Source organism: Leptidea sinapis, chromosome 26 (assembly GCF_905404315.1).
Source record: "Leptidea sinapis chromosome 26, ilLepSina1.1, whole genome shotgun sequence".
Classification (NCBI taxonomy): Eukaryota; Metazoa; Arthropoda; class Insecta; order Lepidoptera; family Pieridae; genus Leptidea; species Leptidea sinapis.
Genome location: NC_066290.1, coordinates 10723141 through 10743569, shown reverse-complemented (window position 1 = coordinate 10743569; position 20429 = coordinate 10723141). Strand labels below are relative to the sequence as shown.

At 33.6% G+C, this 20429-nt stretch overlaps 2 protein-coding genes across 5 annotated transcripts in view; one reads left to right on the top strand and one right to left on the bottom strand.

Moving 5' to 3' along the window:
* LOC126972443 (protein phosphatase 1 regulatory subunit 16A) overlaps positions 1-19961 on the top strand; it is a 76251-nt gene extending 56290 nt beyond the window's left edge. For 2 of the 3 annotated variants that reach the window (XM_050819212.1, XM_050819214.1), the window contains exons 9-10: positions 4449-4935; positions 8917-19961. In XM_050819212.1, the coding sequence (XP_050675169.1) occupies positions 4449-4935; positions 8917-9128 (699 nt within the window). In that variant the 3' untranslated portion in view covers positions 9129-19961. The remainder of the gene's footprint in view (positions 1-4448; positions 4936-8916) is intronic. The other variant, XM_050819215.1, reaches the window with a different exon arrangement.
* The window catches only part of LOC126972445 (chitooligosaccharidolytic beta-N-acetylglucosaminidase), a 561898-nt gene that overhangs the window by 301131 nt on the left and 240338 nt on the right, over positions 1-20429 (bottom strand). The gene's annotated exons all lie outside the window — the stretch shown is intronic.

Below are 20429 nucleotides of genomic sequence, written 5' to 3'. Positions count from 1 at the left end.
GAAGATTTCTATTCTATTCTTTATCGTATTAAATATATTGTTGTCTTACACCCATAGTACTATTCCTAGTTTAGGGCAAGATAATTTGTGTAAAAGTGTGTCAATATTAATATTCTAATTCAATATATCACAACTAAACAAGTTAATCTTCGTTTAATAAGATATCATCATTGAAGTAAAAAATTTGAACAAATCTTAAATCACACTGTCCGTCGTGAACACCGACACGCACTTGACTGCTCTGTCCAACTCTACAATTAAGTTAAAGACGAAGATTAATTAAAGTAAAAGTAATAATTACTTCCATCAATGCGGCGTTGTTAATTTATTATTATTAACATTAATTAAACATGATATTTCTACGAAACATAGGTCTATTTTATGTAGCGAAAGGTTTTTTTTTTGTGAATTTCACTTTTAGAGAATTGCACATTGCAAGATATTAATAATAATAATATTGACACACTCTTACACAAATTATCTTGGCCCAAACTAGACATAGCCTGTACTATGGGTGCAAGACAACGATATATTTAATACAATATACTTACTAAAACATACATAAATACATATAAACATCCATGACTCGGAGACAAACATTCATATTCATCATATACCAGCACCTACCGGGATTCGAACCCGGGACCTCTAGCTCAGTAGGCAGGGTCACTAACCACTGGGCTATAGGGGTCGTCAGATAGTTTTAGTTTTTTTTAAGTCAAACGCATAATTATTTGCTATATTATAATTCCAGTTAGTTTCAATTAGTTTTTACCATAAACTATCGATATATATATATGCAGCATGACGCTAGTCAGTTCCTTTTGATAACAATAGAGTGAATTTTAAGATGCGCGCGCATCACTGTAACACAAAAGTAACAGGTTGAAGTTGGCGCCTAAAATTTTCTGACGTTTGGGACATTCGATGGACCTTTGTCCATCATTAGGATGGGCAAAAGGTTCAAGCCCGTACAGCTGTATTCGTTATTTAATAATTAATTGTCAAAGCCATCGTTGCAAGATTTTTACAATTTTTTACCTTTTTTATTGTTCTTTCTACAAACGTAGAATAGCACGAGGAATAAATAATTTTAAGGATTTTTGCTTTGTTAGGCCAAAGAAGTAGACTTAAGTACACACAACTGTTTTTTTACTTGTATTATTCTATGTGGTTTGTTTTAGTTATTAATAAACCTTTCATTCATTCATTCAAATTCAGTAAGTTAGAGATAAGTATGAGTTCATACTATGAGAAATTGTTCCATAATCGATTACTTACCATTATCACAGAGGAACAAGTAAGTGAATGTAGTTTAGTTGTTACTTCCGAATCCAATATATAATATATCTTCATAAGTTTAGATTATTTTCATTTCGTATAGTACCAGTGGTAGGCTCCATTGCACAAGATGCAGGCTAGATTATGGGTACCACAACGGCGCCTAATTCTGCCAGCGTAGCTAGTGAAATTACTGGGCAAATGAGTCTTAACATCATACGTCTCAAGAGTTTTTGGGTTTTTCAATAATCTTTAGCGGCACTGCATTGTAATGGCCAGGGCGTATCAATTACCATCAGCTGAACGTCCTGCTCCTCACGTCCCTTATTCGACAAATGATTTCCCGCCACTTGTTTTATTTTTATTACTAAGAAGGTTGCAACGTTCCAAAAAATATAACATTCGAATAGTTCTAATTAGCTAGAAGTGCAAAACTTTTATTGTGCCCCATGTATAACAACACTAGTGACCATTCTCATAACATTAGCTAACAGAAAATAAATGACCTTTAAAACTTAAAACTATACTTAACGCTGTACATAATATTATGTAGATGTGACGTACCGAGATTATCGGTATTACAGTCACGAAAAGATAACGTGAGATTAAATCTGAGAATCTTGAAAATTCGCCAATATTTATCGTTGCTGAAATTTAAACACACGATAGGAAGTACAAAAAAGTTACCTTCACATTTGGAAAAGTGTCGTCATTTAGTATATGAGTGCTCAGAAGGGTTATGTAGACGGAATGTTAGATTTTCGAACTTTTTAGGACTAGTTAGGAGACAAATATACTAAAAGTCCTGACTCCCTCTGATCTAATCCACAATTAATTCCCTCCTGCTCAAAATAGAAGTTGATACATCACTTATATTAATTACAGGGTGTAGTAAAACCCGTGGTGTGACGACGGCGAAAAAATATTACTCGTAGTTACACTGGTGTGACCACGAGTCAGGAATGTTTAGAACGAGTTCCGATTTCCTAGAAGAATCCTAATATTTGACTTCGCTGATCTTGACATTGATAATATTATATTAATAATATTAAAATATCCGGACGACCGAGCCTTGCTCGGATTTTAAAGAATGTACTTACAAAACTTGAACAAAAAAAAATCTAATAGGACATTTGGATTCGAACAATGTCCCATCTGAGCTATTACAGTCTTGTATATAGTGGCAAAATTTACCTTTGTATTCTTAAGTTATTGTATCTGTTTCTTATTAAAACGCGGATAAAATTACATTTTTTAAAATTAAAATCTAGCTAGATGGATTTATCGCCCCCGAAATCCCCTGTTTACTAATTTTATTAAAATCGTTGGAGCCGTTTTCCTTCGTTTAAAGATATAAGTTAAATAAAAAAACGTTTTTCCTGTAGGTTTGAATAACAGTTGAATTGTCTTATATTTAGACGGTATTTTTTATTCAGTTGGTTTTATTATAGAGGTTTTTATATTTCGTTTTATTTTTTATGGTTTAATTGGTGTTAATTTTTGACAATTCTACTGAAGCCCCCGGGGTAAATAAGGGCCTTCAAAGAAAATAATATCCAGAAATGTCCAGCTATTTATTCTCTTTACTTAATCCTCCCATGTTGTAATAGGTGGGCCTGTATTATTTTTGTATTCTATTTTAATAACACGTTATGTGGTTCCAGGTGCTATTTTCATTTCCCAAGATGAAACCTTTTGCTTTCAGACAGGATTTTGCTTTGACAGGTTTCATTGTACCTTTCAAAAGCCCGGTACATACATAGCGAATACCAACCGGATAAAGTGTTTAAAATATTGTTTTACACTCCATACCTTCTTTGCATAATGCTATCATAGTAAGTCGGTTATATGTGCTATCATAGCAATTTGGTTATACCTGTGGCATGTGGCTTTTAGTTCCGGTAAAGCCAAGAAAATTTCTTCTTACAAAGAAAGGATGGCCTTCTTTAAAATGACCAAATTGGATGAACGTAGAGAACTTCTAGATCTTCTGTTTACTCATAAACTGTTGAATGGCTTTATCGACTGCCCCAAATTGCTAAATAAATTTAGTCTAACTCTATGTAACCTATTCGTTTATTAATTTAAAAAAAAACTGTTTAATTCTTAACTTATTTTATAATTATAATACCTAATATTTATTATTTCTGTGCATGCTGTGTTTATTTGTAAGTAATCATTACATTTCTTTCTTAGTTTTTAGTTCTACTTTTTATATTTGTGTGTATTATTGTAAGTGATTGTAAATAAACCTAATAAATAAATAAATAAATATCTATCCCCATATATATATCCCCACTCCAAACACAAAGTGGCGGAAAAATCTGCAATACATATACAATTAACTTCTTATTCATATTTGAGCATGACAGATTCCAAATTCGTACGTAATATTTATGCCACGTTTGAAAAATTTATATATAAAATTATAAAAAAAATTATGAATATTAGCTATGTCTGTCACGATACTTAGCTTGAAAAATATAGAATGAAAGCTTTTTTTTTAAATGTTTATTTGTCATCATAATTCAATATTATACTACTTTCCTATTTTCAATTAAGAAACTTATGAACATACGCAATAATCTGTAATTCAGATTTTTACACAATACTCTTTATATTGTAATATTCAATTGTCACAAAATTCTTAGTGACATTTCGTCACTAAGAATTTTGTTTAGGTCGGCCTTACACTATGATATTAAATTTAAATATCGAAATAATCTAAATTAGATTTGACAGAAATACTGTAACGTGTACATATTATGTGGCAAGTGAAAATATGAAATGAAGATATAATAAAAGCGAAAGAAAACAATTTATTTTATGAATCTACAATCCAATCCAACGACTAATGGCAGCCACGACTACATTAACGTTGCAAGAACATTTCTCCAGGCCCCTTACGCCACACCACATACATAAATAATTTATAATACCCACTAAGCTGAAGATTATGTAACAAAATAACATTCATAAAACATCACAGATGCAGAATGTTTCGACTTAAGCATTAGTTCGTTTATCGTGAAAAGATTAGCTTCAAAATAACTTTAGTGCCAAAATTGATTCCGACAACAATGGTAGAGTATTTTGGAAACTTTTCGGCAAAATAAAATCAGAGCGTTTTAAATAAAATTATGTAAAATATACAAATCTGTTTACAGGGCTTGGCCAACGGAGTGGAGAATGATCAGAATGCAAGCCTTTCCGCAGACATATCGAACACAAGATTGTCGATAAGCTCGACAACGTCCAACCAGAGCTTCGACTCGGAGAATGTCGACTACGCTGTCCCCAAAAACTCCTACCAGAGACAACCGCACCGAACAACGGACATAGATGCAAACGACACGTTCCAACAACCGAAAATCTCCAATCCCCTATTCGGCGTCAACGCCGCCTCACATTACTCCCCCGCACCGATCCAGACGATACAAGAAGACAATCATTACGAAAGAAATCTGCCGAACGGCATAAGGAAAGCGCCCGAAGGCCAAGACAACGAGGCGTTCAAAAACGAAGACACACTCGATGGTAGGAAAGAGCTTGTTATCGCGCCAAGTCAGATCATCGCCGATGGCAGTACAGCCACCTACACCACGGACAATAATGGTAAAATCAATGTTCATGTCACCGTCATGATTAACGCAGGTAATTATATATGCATCCTTACGAAACATTTAGCACTATGTACTATTTTGCACACGTCTCGTGTTACGGATAAATGTGCGGCTCTAATTGAGATTGAATTGGCTAACGCCGGTTCGAACTGGTTAAAGTCGGACTGATGTACTGAAAACTAATTAGTAATTATACTAATTACTAAAATCAAACTTATTCTTACTTTCATACAAATTATAATAGGCTAATTTTATTTTATTATCCTGTTTATTTGTAAATTATCCGTAACACACATATTAATTATTTATTAATCTAACAGTTTTGCACAGTTGTTTAACGAAAGGATTGAGAGCGGTTTTGTGGGCGATTTATCTTGAGGATGCATATTGAGGCAAGAAGTCTTGTAGATATTGTCTAGTGTTCCTTGATGTGCCTCTGTCTGTAGTATAGTGTTTTGGTGTATCTATCACTTTTAAGCTTTTTTATGCTTTAGCACCCTTATCGTAAGTTTCCTTTCGTGAAGGCAACATTTAAGTAGAATTACTATTGTATGAAATATCAAATTCATATATTTGGAAGAAATACTGTAAAAGAACTAGTGCATGCCAGGGTGTCACCATTGGACCGATAATTTTTTTAAATAATAAATCTCATGTTGACAAATAGTTTTGACGATAATGATACAAGATTATGTGTCGCCATGTCAAATGTCATAAAAAAGTCTCGAGTATGGCCACAGTTAGATAGAGCAATATTCGTAGACACATATCATAGATTTAGTATCGAGTACAAAGAGATAGCTCGCATAAAAAGTAGTTGTAGAACTAAAATGAAATCCGTATCGTTTGAGTCGTGTTTACGCGCTGTTAATTTTTCACGTGTAGAACAGTAATTATTGCGTAATTTTCATCACTTTACTTTCTGGCGCGTCTTATGAATATCAGCATAGCATAGACTTGATTTAAATGCTCGTGAAAGTGAGTTGGTTATAGCGCATTATATTGTACCTCTGTGGTAGTGATGACCCTACGATTAGGGATGTGTATGTAACGATTTTTGAAGTTATACTTATTTTGGCGCGTTAGGGCAAAAATTATCATCGCGTTTTTACGTTGCGTGCGCATACCGACACCCTGACTTTAGTTGGTCAATTGTATTATACTTCAGTCTAAAGTATAATACAATTGAATATGCGGAAAAGAATTATGCGGTCCACTAATATTTTCATTTTTTGTATTTAATAACTTCTTTATTACAATATTGTTCTTTAAACAAACGTAAAATAGCACGAGGAATTTTTTTAAGGATTTTGTTTTGTAAAATTCAATCATTTTAAAATCAGTTGTTGGAAGTATAATTCTTCGATTATTAGTAGCACTTAACTAATCATAAATTCAGTTATCAGAGAAGAGATTTTTTTTTATTGCGTTTCGTCTGTGTGTCAAGCTATTAAATCATCTGCTATCTTTTGAGCCGCTGTTTTAACAGCTTATTAGAAGTTTGCACTGTTTATAATCTATTTTATAATAGCTTATAAAACATACTAACCTTGGTTAGCTATCTCGGCGTTTGCAATTTTCCTTTATTCTTTACAAGCAGACTCTAATCCATGAAGTTATTATAAAACGCATTTGACAATAGTTTTTTTAGTAATTTGTTACGTTTTCTTAAAGTGATTACCCTCACTTCTGGAATTAATTATTATACAAATTAAATTTATGAAGGATGCGGGACTCGAACCCGCGATCTCTTGGGTTCAGACCGACCTTTACCAACTGGGCGGAGTGACGTATGGTTCGTAAATCTTGGTATATATTGTGGCTCCATCTGAGATCAGACTGAGAGATGAACTAGATATGCTTAAAATTTACGACCCATGCAGACGGAACCCGAGAGGTCGCCCGTTCGAGTCCCGCATCGTTCATAAATTTTGGTTTGCAAAATTTTATTTGTATAATTCTTGACAAGATATATCTTTTACTTGCTTGTAAGTGTGTGCAGAAAGATTGCAATTTGTTTTTAAATAATTTACTTCATGGATTAGAGTTATATGTTTTTCACTGTTTGATATTCATTGTAAATATTTTTTTATTCTTTAATATTAGATTTAAATATTTAGATAATTTATACGTCTAGAAAAGCCTCTTGTTGTTAGACAACGATTGATAACAGGCCAGGTTTATTACTTTAGTTTGCATGACAGCTACGTCGTCACTTTGTTTTAGTGTGCGTGCGTTGCTGAAAATAGAGGTTAACTGTTCGCCTCTATTTTTTTGGACATGTTCTCAGCTGCCACAGACTATCTAGGCGTATAAATTATCTAAGTTTAAATTATGTAACACGTGGCATTTGTATGGTTGAGTAAATATTTGCAAAATAGCCTTTCAAACTTTATTGAGAGCTCTCTTTTATTAATAATATCATTCACATCACAATTGCCACATGTTATAATATTAGTCTTGCACGTTGACTTACAATATACTAGCGTATAGACCATAGGTTCTCAACGTGGGCGATAACGCCCCCTGGGGAAGTAGAAGACCAAGAGAAAATTAGGGGGCATTGAGATGGCGCAGATGGGGCGTGGGTAGATAAAAAAATATAGTCTAAAAAGGCAAAACAATACACGAAAATAATCTAGAAAAAAACATATTCTCAAAGTGGGCGGTGAGCAAAATAAGGTTGAGAAACTATGGTATAGACTAACATTACGTGCGAGAGAGATCATCCCTAACGGACCAGATACAGCAAGATAGAAATTAGACAGTAACAATAGATTCACTTATCTAGGTTAAAAATTTGTTATGTTTTTAATGTGATAACCCTCATTTTTGGAATTAATTTCACAAATGAAACTGACAGTGGGAGGCTCGTTTGCACAGGAAGCCGGCTAGATTATGGGTACCACAACGGCGCCTATTTCTGCCGTGAAGCAGCAATGTGGCAACATTACTGTGTTTCGGTCTGAAGGGCGCCGTAGCTAGTGAAATTACTGGGCAAATGAGACTTAACATCTTATGTCTCAAGGTGACGAGCGCAATTATAGTGCCGCTCGGAATTTTTGGGTTTTTCAAGAATCCTGAGCGGCACTGCATTGTAATGGGTAGGGCGTATCAATTACCATCAGCTGAACGTCCTGCTCGTCTCGTCCCCTATTTTCATAAAAAAATTGATTAGATTTGCAAGTGTCACATCTCAAGTCAATTTCCTAATATGCAAGTATTGGAGTTCAGCAGGTTATCAACTGTAAAGTAGATCCTGTAGATGAAGCCACAACCTGAGAGCTGAACAAAGCATACAAGAATTTATAAACGATACGTCACTCGAACGGTTGGCTCAGTTGGAAGAGCGCTCGCACGGAACGCAAGAGTTCATAAAATTTTGTTTTCAGTTTTATTTGTGTAATTTATCTATTGTTACTGTTAGCTCTATAGTATTTTGAACATGTAACCTATTGCACAAATTGACTAATAAAATTGTTTTTGGCATTATCGGGCTGTCAGGACATCTATACGCCAGTATATTATAATTGCACATAAATTACTTGTAATTAAGTAATGTGCCTTTTTTTTAACTTGTGTGTCTTTAAGCACAATAATTTGAGTAATCCATACAATCAAAGTCACAAATTGTTGTTTTCGAGCAGTGACATTATAGTGCGACTTAATTTTGACGTAACTCCGTCATAATACAGTTATAGAATAGTATTCGCGCGTTATTCGCCTCAGCTTTAAATTATTTTAACCGCGCCCTTCGCGTCGTCAAACTTTTTATAATACACGGTGGCGCAATAGAACGTGCCAACCCTAGCGCTACATCCAGATGTAGGTATAAATTTCAAGGAGACCGCTGTGTTACGCTTCTGTTCTATTAATTGTATTGTGATACTGTTCTAAAGGGCACGTTGCTTTTTATTAGTTCACTCATTAGTCTGTCCTTGCTTAAAGATAGTCCAAATAAATTTCAAATTTCTATGAACGCGTAATAAAACCAACGGCTTATGAATTTCAGGAACTCTAGCCGATTTGAAGAAGCAGCGCGCTCAAATCAGAACCAACGGTAGTCCCCCGGAGACTGTTTGCAATACCAACAGTCACAGCCTGAGCTCCATCCCCGAAGGTAAGGAGAGACCAGCCGTGTCCAACATGGTGCCGAGGTTCTCCGGAAACACCAGCGATGTGGTGGGGGACACCAAGTCGCGCAGGTGCTGTGTTATTATGTAGGCTAGTGGAATACGTTTCGGGCTGGAAGAATAAGAAAGAAGTGAAAAAGTCGTGATATTAAAGTACTATTCTTGGTATTTGTAGACTTAAAAAATGTAATGCCACAGGATATATTATATAACTAATGCGGTATAGAAACTACGTACAAATATTGGAAACGACTCACGCACACAAACGCAGATGTCGTAACGGCCGTTCCCAATATTCAGTCGTATCTCCAGTTGTGGCTTACTTGGGATAAAAATGATAACTATGGTTGACTTTTCTGTCCCAATAAACTTATCGAAGGTAACTCACCTTACCCGTACACACTGTCTGTCAATAGGACGACGTATAGCTTACCAACGATGAACGAAGAAGTTTGTATGGAAATTGCAATTCACGCGTATTGACAGCTGATTACGAACAGTAGAAGGTAGTAATTTATCTCTATCTGTAGATAGTATATTGGGAACAGCCGTAAGTGGACATCAAAGTACCCTCATTTATTTATACCGCTTTATTAATAATAAAAATATAATTCGTCGATTATTAATTGAGTTATCATTATAAAAGCATTGTTTAGTAAAAAAATTCGGAATTGAAATTTAAATCATTAATATTGTATAATAATTTAGGATATTGGCGTGAAACATACAACTAATTCATTTGTATATGACAAACGGATCAAGAATAGGCGACAGTCCAAGTAAGTCAGTTAAACGTTTTAAATAATATTTTTTTTATATTGGTTTTGCCATTTACCCTCTTTTATTCTTTCAGCCTGTTAATTCTATATTTCAAGCATAAAGAACAGAAAACTGTTATATTTTGTTGCGAAAAGTATACCTTGATTCAAACTGTGCTAACTTTTGGTGGCTAAAGCCCCATTCCGAAGGCGTGGTAGCTTATAAAGTCAAGTTTCAAAGCCTTACTTTCAAAGTTGGTAGAATATAATATATAGAAATAATAAATTTCAAATGTGCCTTAATACATTCAAGTAAGGATGAAGATAGGCATTGTGTTTTACAGTTGCAAACTATTTCAAGCTTTGTCGTATGTTATTAAGGTTGATTGTCGTTTAATATGAATAATTTGCAAGTAGGGTAGAACGCGCTTAGTAAGGATTAGTACTTAAATGGCGCTTCTGTAGTTCTTTCGTGTAACATAATTGTCGTTATATCTTCTTTAATGAAACTATGAGGAATTGAATATATTTACTAAGAAAGTGCCTTAATATTATGATATGACAACTGAATAACAAACCCAAAATGGTGAATTCCAAATATAGATATTGTTATAGCGCCATCTGTTGTTTGTTGTAAAAAATATTTAAAATTAAGGCTTTTCTTCGATTTTTCAAAATATATTCGAAATTGATCGTAAAGATTCGATAGCGAACTGATATTTTTATCTACTCAAAACAATGTCACTTTATGCTAAGAAAAATAGTTTTAAATAACGATAAATTTCGCGCCAAAAACGGAACCGTCATAAACAAAGAAAAGTCAAATGTGGGGAACAATATACAGTGTGGCCGAGAAGTTGACGTCCAAAGCTAAAATTTGAAAGCCTCATGGTGATGAGTATCCGAATCACCCCTATGTATGTTCTACGATTTTACGTAGTTTAGGAGATAATAACTTTTTTCCCTTTTTTTCAGCTTTTTTCACCTAATTGTGATTTAGGACTTTTTTCTAACTTTTTTGAACACTTTTAGTTAATTTTATTGTTGATAATTATCAACTACAGTTGCAATAACCACATAAGAAACAATGAATAGTTTAGACAATGCGGAACTAGTTTGGAATAATTTTAGCTTTGGACGTCAACTTCTCGGCCACCCAGCTATATTGAAAATAGAAACGACCTTTCGAAGTCCGTATCGTTGCTAAAAACAATCTGTTTCTGTTCACGTCAGTGACCTCACAAAATCGTGGTAGGCGTTTTCGGTCACGTGACAATTTGAAAATATAAATAATTCAAATTTTTTTTATAACAACTTAGTATTGAATTCGTATTTGTTATGGTTAAATCTCTATATATAACAAATGTTCATAATTAAATTTTGTTATATGAAATTTGTATAATGGTTCGGTTACCCCTTTTTTACAGGTATAGGTAGAAATTTCATCGAACAACTACTATTAAGTATTTTCAACTTTATCGTAACTCAATAAGGTCTTGTTTTGGTTAAATTATTATTATACCAAAAAATTGGTTTCGGCTTATTTAAATGTCATGATATAGTGAAAATGTTGTAATTCTTTGCACATTGTTTGAATTTGGTAGACTTTTCGCAAATTAATTCTGTTGTTGTGCAGCGTTTTTGATACTTATCTACGGCTATTTTTAACTTTAGTTGATTATTATATAAGTTTGAATATACTATTGGAGCTAAGAAGTAATAGCATTTACCTGAATCAAAATCTATGCCATTGATGGACCACTGGACTTGCCCGAGATTCTTCGAGAAGTTTCTAGCTCAATTACTGCTGTGTTAAAATGGACGTCGGAAAGATTTACAAAAAAAATGGATGTGGCAATATATAAATTTGTAAAAATATTATAATTATGCTTGCAAAATAGAGAGTCCTTTGAATATTTATCTAATAAGTTTTAATTAAATTATTTTTACTGTATATCTGATCGTCTTATGAACATTCCATTGTTTCATAATTTAGAATAATTAAAAAAGAATTAGACGTAATTGTAGATGGATTACATTGGTATTTAAAATGTTATAATTGATGTGATCTTTGGTGTTAATTCCGCTAAGTTTAACAAAATCACTCGGACATATCTTACGCCTTGACAACAGTTCTTCAAGATCTGTTGGACTTGACAAATTCGAGAGGGACTCGTGAATTGAAAACATTGACATACAATAGACGACTTCACTCACAATCATTACACACATAAAACTGAAAACAAAATTTTATGAACGATGCGGGACTCGAACCCGCGACCTCTGGCGTTCTGTGCGAGCACTCTTTCCAACAGATCCAACTAAGAGTTGAACAAAGCATACTAGATTTTATCAACGATACGTCACTCGAATTAATCCCAGAAGTTATGGATATGTCACTTTAAAAATAACAAATTGTTTAGATTTCAAAGAGCGATATCTCAAGTCAATTTCCTATATATATGCAAATATTGGGGTTGAGCAGGTTATCAACTGTAAAGTAGATCGTGTAGATGAAGCCACAATCTAAGAGTTGAACAAAGCATACAAGATTTAATCAACGATACGTCACTCGAACGGTTGGCTCAGTTGGAAAGAGCGCTCGCACGGAACGCGAGAGGTCGCGGGTTCGAGTCCCGCATCGTTCATAAAAATTTGTTTTCAGTTTTAGCACTTTAGAACAACAAATTGTTCACAATCACAAAAGAAAATTCTGAAGCAAAACTAAGCCAGAGTTTTTTTTGAGTAGTGTTTCGATCGCGCTTTGAATCCTGTCCAAATAATAGCATATACAAACTTAAAAGGTTACTAACTTAACGTTTTTAATCATTTTGCTTAATTATTACATTTAAATTGCTAAAACAAAACGTTCTTGCCTCGTGTTCGCGTCTGTTTCGCGCGTAACGTAGTGTTACTACTTCTAATAAGCGTATACAATATATTATGAACATTACCGCCACGTAATAAGGTGTTCATTTGAATGAATGTTTTAATGTTATATGTATAAGTTATATATACGTTTATACAACGCCGCTCGGACAGTTTTTATGACCATTTAACAGGCAATTATTGTGAGTCTACTTGTTTATTGTACGTTAATACGTTAAAGATGGTCATTTACAATATTTTTAATATGATGGAATGATTTTAAATGTTTGGGAAATTTAGTGTTACTTGCTATATTGAAATCATAATCATATTTACAAATCGATTCACTGTTGACGATGAGTATTGTTTTATAAATATTGTTGAAGATAATATAAATTATTGTTATTCGTTTACACACGTCAGTGTTATTGTGTGATTCTTGGTCAACTGCTAGATAAATAATAATATCTAGTTCAAAAGAACTAAAAAACACGCTTTAATTGAATTTAAATTAAATTATCTTTGCTATTCTAAAATATCCTAATATTAGTTAAATATAATGGTTGAAATTTAAAATTCACATCAATTCCTGCCTTGTAGATGAATATTATATTAACTAATAAAAATCTAATTTTGCAAATTGAAAAATGGAATAATTTTATCAAGTTTAATGTATTGTCATCGGTCCTCGATAAATATACGAAGTTTGAACGAAATCTGGCCGATTAAAGTGGGTCAAAATTGCGCCCAAATGAGTTGGTTACCAACAAACACACATTCAGGTGTTGCTATGCTAATAAAGTGCGTGTAGAAAGACTTAAATCTTGTTTGCATAAGCAAGGTAACATTTTACTCCCAAACAGAGCTTTTTTCGTCGATGCAATCTCTATTCCAAGAATATCTGTCTAAATAGTCATCAATCCTTGCTTCAATGGCATACTTAAATAGCTTTTTAAGTAAAAATACAAAAAAAAGTGCAGTTATACCTATTACTTACAGATATCTTTTTCTGGCTGTTCGTAACTAGCGGTCCCTAACGGCCGATTCCAATATTCAGTCTTTCTCTTACTTAAGATAAAAATCGTAATCATCGTTGACTTTTCTGTCCCAATAAACTTATCGACGGTAACTCACGTTACCCGTACACGCTGTCTGTCAATGGGACGACGTATAGCTTACGCTTTGTGTGGAAATTTCAATTCACGTGTCCCAATATAAGGCGATAAGAATGACTTATCGGGTATAATATTGGGACAGCTTCAGATTACTGACAGCTAATTACTGACATTTGAAGGTAGTAATTTGTGTCTATCTGTAGATAGTATATTGGGAACGGCCGTTACTCTGCATTAGTAAATTTCTTTTTAATTTACACACGATACATATCTGTTGAACATTTCTTTATCTGGAAATCTTCGAACAAGATTCTATAAACAAATACGAGATTTATTTATTGAATGCTAAATTCACTTCGGCGTTGATTTCATTTTTAGCAACGGTGGAAATTTTTATAAAAAGAAAATAACGGCTTTTATGTTTGGTCTTTATTAAATTTGTTAAAAGATTACTGAATAGTAAAATACTTTTCTAAGACAGCGTAATGCTTTGAATTTTTCAAATGTGATTTAAAATTGAATGATTTTTCACGAAATGTTGTCCATTGATAATTCGTGATATTGGCAAGGAATATAATAATAACCTATTTTACTGGTATTATGTTCCTGATGAAACTTATATATTTCGCAATATATGCAGCTTAGGTTGACACAAGTGGGGGCCATTGTGTTCAGAGTTGTGTCGGTATTGCCAAACTAGGAATTTAGCACTTAACTAGAATAAAATACAAATAAACAGGATGACTGGTGAGGCACCAACGATATTTAAGAAGTTTCGATTCTTGTTCTAATGATGTGATAAATTCGGTACTCACTTAGTTACGTACTTACTTAGTTTATAAAAAACATCTGTGCAGTTATTTCGTTGGTCAAGCGCAAGCGCCGACTGGTCCGTATGCTTCCTCGCCCCGCGAGCATTGCGTATTGAGAACCGCCTCGCTCTATAGTTCCTCCCTGACAGTCTGCTCGGCGCTCGCCCGGTACCAGCTCACGCCCGCACTAGCACCGCAGGCCAATTACACCCGAGCTTAGATGAATACCGAATCATCTTCGTTCGCGTTTCTTCTGCTCGACGTTCTTGACTATCGTCAAGTGTCGCACCATTCATGCTGTACATAGTAAATAACTACTGTTGTCGCGAGATATGAAAAATTTCGGTCAATGACATCAGTGCTTGTCAGTTGCGAATATTGTGAGACCTTGTGTGAGCGAGACAAAATTATTATCACTCACTACCTCTATTATATATCACTGGACTGGCGGCTGTCAAAATGCTTTTGTGCGTGTTTGATATTCGCCATTTTGGCGCTGTTGGCCATGTAGCGAGAGTCTACGGTACTAAAACTAATGATGACAACCTCAGCAAACATCGATTTTGAAACTATTTACAAAAAAAAATGTGTACTTTATTAACGTTGATTTTTGAAATATAAAGAACATGGAAAACGAACGAAATTAATTCAAAATGCAAAAATACTTCAGAGTATTTTACGTTCCTTCGCAGCCATTTTCGCCACCTATATTATACGCCAAAATTAGTTGTCTGGACGCTCGCGAGTGGCGCATCAAATAGGCACAATAAATTTGCTGTTAAACAAATAGAACAGCCTGTCCAGTGGTATTTATACAGGCCAGTGATATCACTGCACCGCGAGAGACAAGTGCTACTGTGAGATAAATACTTGAATACTCCAGTTCTAGTTACTTTTGTATTTCTAAGTTAAGAGTGAAGTGATAGATTAATTAAATTAACAAAACTTTTTCATATCAATGTTTAAGTTGTTATTTCATTTTTGCGTCTTACAAACAAATTACAAGATTGTACTATAGTAGCTGCCATCGATCTTGCCACTAGGTGCCAATCTTGATGGTCTCTAGTACCATAGACAAAGCCGAAATGGAGAGTAACACGGCGCATCACTAATTGTATAGTATTCTATTATAGTGCGCGCGGAAGCGCTAGTCACCTTCTGAGGTATGTGGGGGGGTGAGACGGAGGAGGGCGCGATTGAAAAGACGCTCACGATATATTATATGGTCGACGGCAGAATGAGTTAGCTTGATGTTTGTCTACCTCACCCGCCCTGCCGCTCACATAACTCAGGCGGTGATTAGCGCTTCCGCGTACACCACAGTATGTGCTACCGTTCCCTGTGTATTGGTATTTGCCGAGGAATGTTGGTAGCTATATATTTAATTAAGTAATGAACATCTTGCCATCGGAATGGTATTGTGTAGATATTGCATTGTAAATACTTAGTTCTCGGACAATACAAAATTAAATCGGTATATTTATTTTACTGTATTTATTTATTAGGAAGCCAACGTGCATATAACAATATTAATCTTCGGACACATTTAAAAATTCATTTATTATAATGTTGTACACTCCACTTATAGGCTAACTCGACATGCACAATAGGCATCTATAGATAATTTAGAAAAATATAACAAAAATAAAGCCACAAGCAAAAGGCTTGAAACGACACGAAAGAAAAACAACAATAACTACGAACAATGACTAACCATCTTGAAATTTTTTAACTTCTTTATTGGAACATGCGGCTGAAATGCCGAAAAATATCTATGCCAGCTCTTTTAACCAAATTGGTGTAAGTGACAACTATTCTATACAAGTGGGATCTGCCTAGATTCGATTTAACGAATCTGATAAAATCATCATCACTTCTAATGAGCGTATACAAATAGACTTTGAAAAGTACTGCCACGAAATAAGGTGTTAATTTGAATGAATGTTTTAATGTTATCTGTATAAGTTAATGTATACGTATATACAACGCAGCTCGGATATTTTTTGACGACCTTTTTAGGTCCATATTTGTAGTCTGGTTACATAGATTAATGTTGTCTAAAAATGAGATTGAGATTGGTAACAACAAAACAACATGCGATCGCAGTGACTGCGCGACAGTGCTTGCGCAAACATGAGCGTTGAACGACATTGACTCTGTGCTCGAATATTAGTTCATTCATTCGAGTACTGTATAATAGTATCGCTCTAATGCCTCGTTACTGTCGCTGCGACAGTGACGTCGGATCCGCTCGGCTTGGAAGTCTAGCCTTTAAGGACATCTAACTCGAGAGCAGGGGTGTGCATTGGTTTTCTACGAGGTAGGCACTGTGGATTTAACTAGTAGTAGTTGAGCCTTGGAATAAGCAAAGATTGCTTACTGTAAGTTTTTAGTATCTAGAGTAAGGAATGTTTTTATGAGTGGGTGTTCAATAGAAGTTTGGTAATAAAACAACGAAACTAAATTAACTTTAACACTATTGCTGTATTTATTTAGGATCATAACAAGGTAGGCACTGCCTAATTGCCTATATAATATGCACGCCCCTGCTCGAGAGTATACTGTTATCTCAAAGGCCGGTATTCCCCTCGTCAAACATCTAGTTTACTCCGAAGTTGCTGCGAATAGCTGTGCGTAGTAACTTCACAGCTTACCAGAATTTTGGCGAGTGGCATAACGGTTGATCTCTGGTATTATTGCATGCCGTGAGCAGTGCTTTTCACCTAATGATATTATGATAATGCACTTTTCAGTTTGTTCTATCTAATATATATAAAAAACTTTACTTATGTATAACACTCGCCTCTTGCCGTGCCTTAAATCATCGGTGCGCAGATTAGTATTACTTTTTAAAAATCACAACGTTGGTAATTATGTTATTGGTAGCAACGTGCTGCAAAAAACACACCTGGTGGGAGTTTTTGATATAAATAAAACAATATCATGAATATAAACATTTTCAGATGTTATTTGTGTGAATTCTATAATTGTAAGTTATATAAAGTTGTTCAAATTGCATCAGCAATGTGAAAATACATAAATCAAACGCAAAACATTCCATTATATAATCTTTATTTTGAAATGTATAAAAGCTATTTTGTAATGTGTTAGTTTAAGTACATCATCCAGTTACACATTCGTCCATATCATAGTCATTACTATTAAATTAAAACTTAAGAAGTAATTATTATATTTAAAAGTATATATAATTAAAATATATTATACAGAATGAGTAGTGAGACTCTGACGATATTTTAGGAGAGTACTTGGTATCAGATTCTCGATCTAATAATGTAATTTAATTAGGTCCTTAATTTTTAACAAATTTCCTTCAAAATAAATGAAGTGTTATTACCTCTACTCAAACGAAAGCGCCGACATGTCCGTGTGTCCGCCACCCCCTCCCTACTCCCTGCCCCGCGATTACCGTGTTGCGTAGGGTGACCATGCGTTGCGAAATTAATTACTTAACTTTCGGTTAAATTTAGTGTTTTTTTCTTCTTAAATTATGATCGCCAAATATCACTTCCTCGAGTGTCGGTTTCTCACCCGTCATGCTGTATATAAATGCAAGTGTGAGCAATCTTAAGGGCCTTATTCAAGCACAATATTATGTACTTCGGTTGTTTTTCTACAGTATTCAATTTGTGAGCATTTACAGAATTTGTGATAATTTTTTATTACGGCGTATAATCAGTTTTAGAGAAATTGTTCTGTGTACGTTTTAGTGATGCATATATTATTATATTAAGAAATGTTTGTATAATTCGATAAATTATTCTATTGTTTATTTTCACTGTCTACTGGGAAATTAAACGAAATTATTCTCGCTACTCTATTTACTAGCGTTCAAATTATTAAAAAAAAAAATATTTATGCGTGATATTTTTATTTTAGAGATACATTAGTTTTGAATATCATTGTTGTGTCTGTGACTAAAGTCTGTTCAAATTTTATCTTGTACAAATTCCCTTTGATGATTTTATACAATTTGGAAACAAAATATTTTTATAGGAATACTATTCTTTTTAGTGCCTCAGTAATTCTTGCCTTAAATAAATATATAATATAAAAAAGCAGTGTACTTAATAATTGAATTTAAACTTTTTACTTAACTTGCCAATCTAAGCGTAACTTGTCTATTCTTTGAATTTGGTTGCAGTTTACGATAATTTTTCTATATTTATGTACTTAATTTAAGTATTTATGTTATAAATTCAAAATATTATGCTTTACGCTCGAGATCACTTGTAAAAGTTATAAATTAATTGAAATTTATTTATTATTACTATAGGAGAAAAATACTATTATATTTTATTTTATAACTGTACTTAAAGAAGTTGGCATTTAAAAATCCATTTTCAGGATAAATCATTTTAAAACTTTTGTGGTTTTATAGTATGTATACAATTTTATATATTTAAGAATAATGCTTCAGTTATCAGAAATATGAATAAAAAGTTATAAGTACTTTAATATAGAGGGATATATTGATTCAAATAAGTGTTGGTGAATATAATATACGTAATACCTTTCCCTAGTAATATTGTGATTTTATTGTATAAAATATTTTAAGTGTTTTGTATATTAGACTGCTGTTCGATTTTCGACTATGTGCAGTACAAAATATGGTCGTGTTTCAAACAATGCAATATCTGTTGTACTGACGCCTAGCTCATAAGTATCTTTTGTAGAGGTGGTCTAAGCCAAAAGCACACTATTTCATGAACAATATTTACAAATTGATCATATGGTCATTGTCAAGTATGCAATACAGTCAATCTACTGCGTTATATTCTGTTACCTGTATGTAATCTGTTACCCTACTTATAATTCGGTTTAAAATGATGCAATTTTAGTTTAGTGTTTGGTTACGTGCCAACATGTATAAATAATTGATATAGTTTTAGTAAAATATGTTTGGTTACTGTCTTATGTCGGTGTAGCTTAGCTTGGTTCTGTTTTCACCTTTTAAAGCACTTGAGAAGAAAGAAAGAAATGAAAGGGGCTTCCTTTTTTATAAAATTTTGATAAAATATAATTCATAATTTATATAAACTAACGCGGTCACTTGAAGGTTTCTATGAAAAATATATTATAACATACCTTGCTACAAAATACAGCGCTATATTTTAGAGTTGCGTGTGTGACGGACTTAATACAGTATATTGACTGGTCGTACGATTATTAAACTTCAATATATTGTTGAAACGGCTATTGAATGCATTACAAGAATAATTTTCCCAAGGAATATTGCGCAATTGGGTTATTTTAGTTTAGTACACCTCTACTTATATAAGACGAGTTTGAGCAGTAGTGTCAAGTGATTCCTACTTCCTAAATATTGTAATAAATTTGTTATGAATATAAATATTGGTTTTATTTTATTTCATTTCTAGGTTAGTTTTTAGAACAAATGTCATGACCGGGATAAGAAATACATAAAAACATACAATAGTGTTGCTTAAAACCGCACATCAGTAGAGGTAGTGTCACCAGTATTCAGTATGCCAGTTGAGCTTTTCAAAAGCTTTGGGACACAGGCAATGACCGTGATAAGAAATGCATAAAACCAAACAGTAGTGTTGCTTAATATAGCTTAATACGTACCTCAGTATCCATCCCTACTCTGTGACAGCACACCATACAGTATTGTTGTTATGTGCTGCTGTCACACTGTCAAATAAAGTGTCATAATGTCAAACGGAAATAAAGAATTTGATTGATTGAAAAAATAATCCATAATATGGTGAGGATGGATTCATTAGTTATTTTAAGCTTTTATTCAGAATGCCAGTTGAGAAAGCTGATAGCTTGCAAATTTATTTAGAAAAAACTT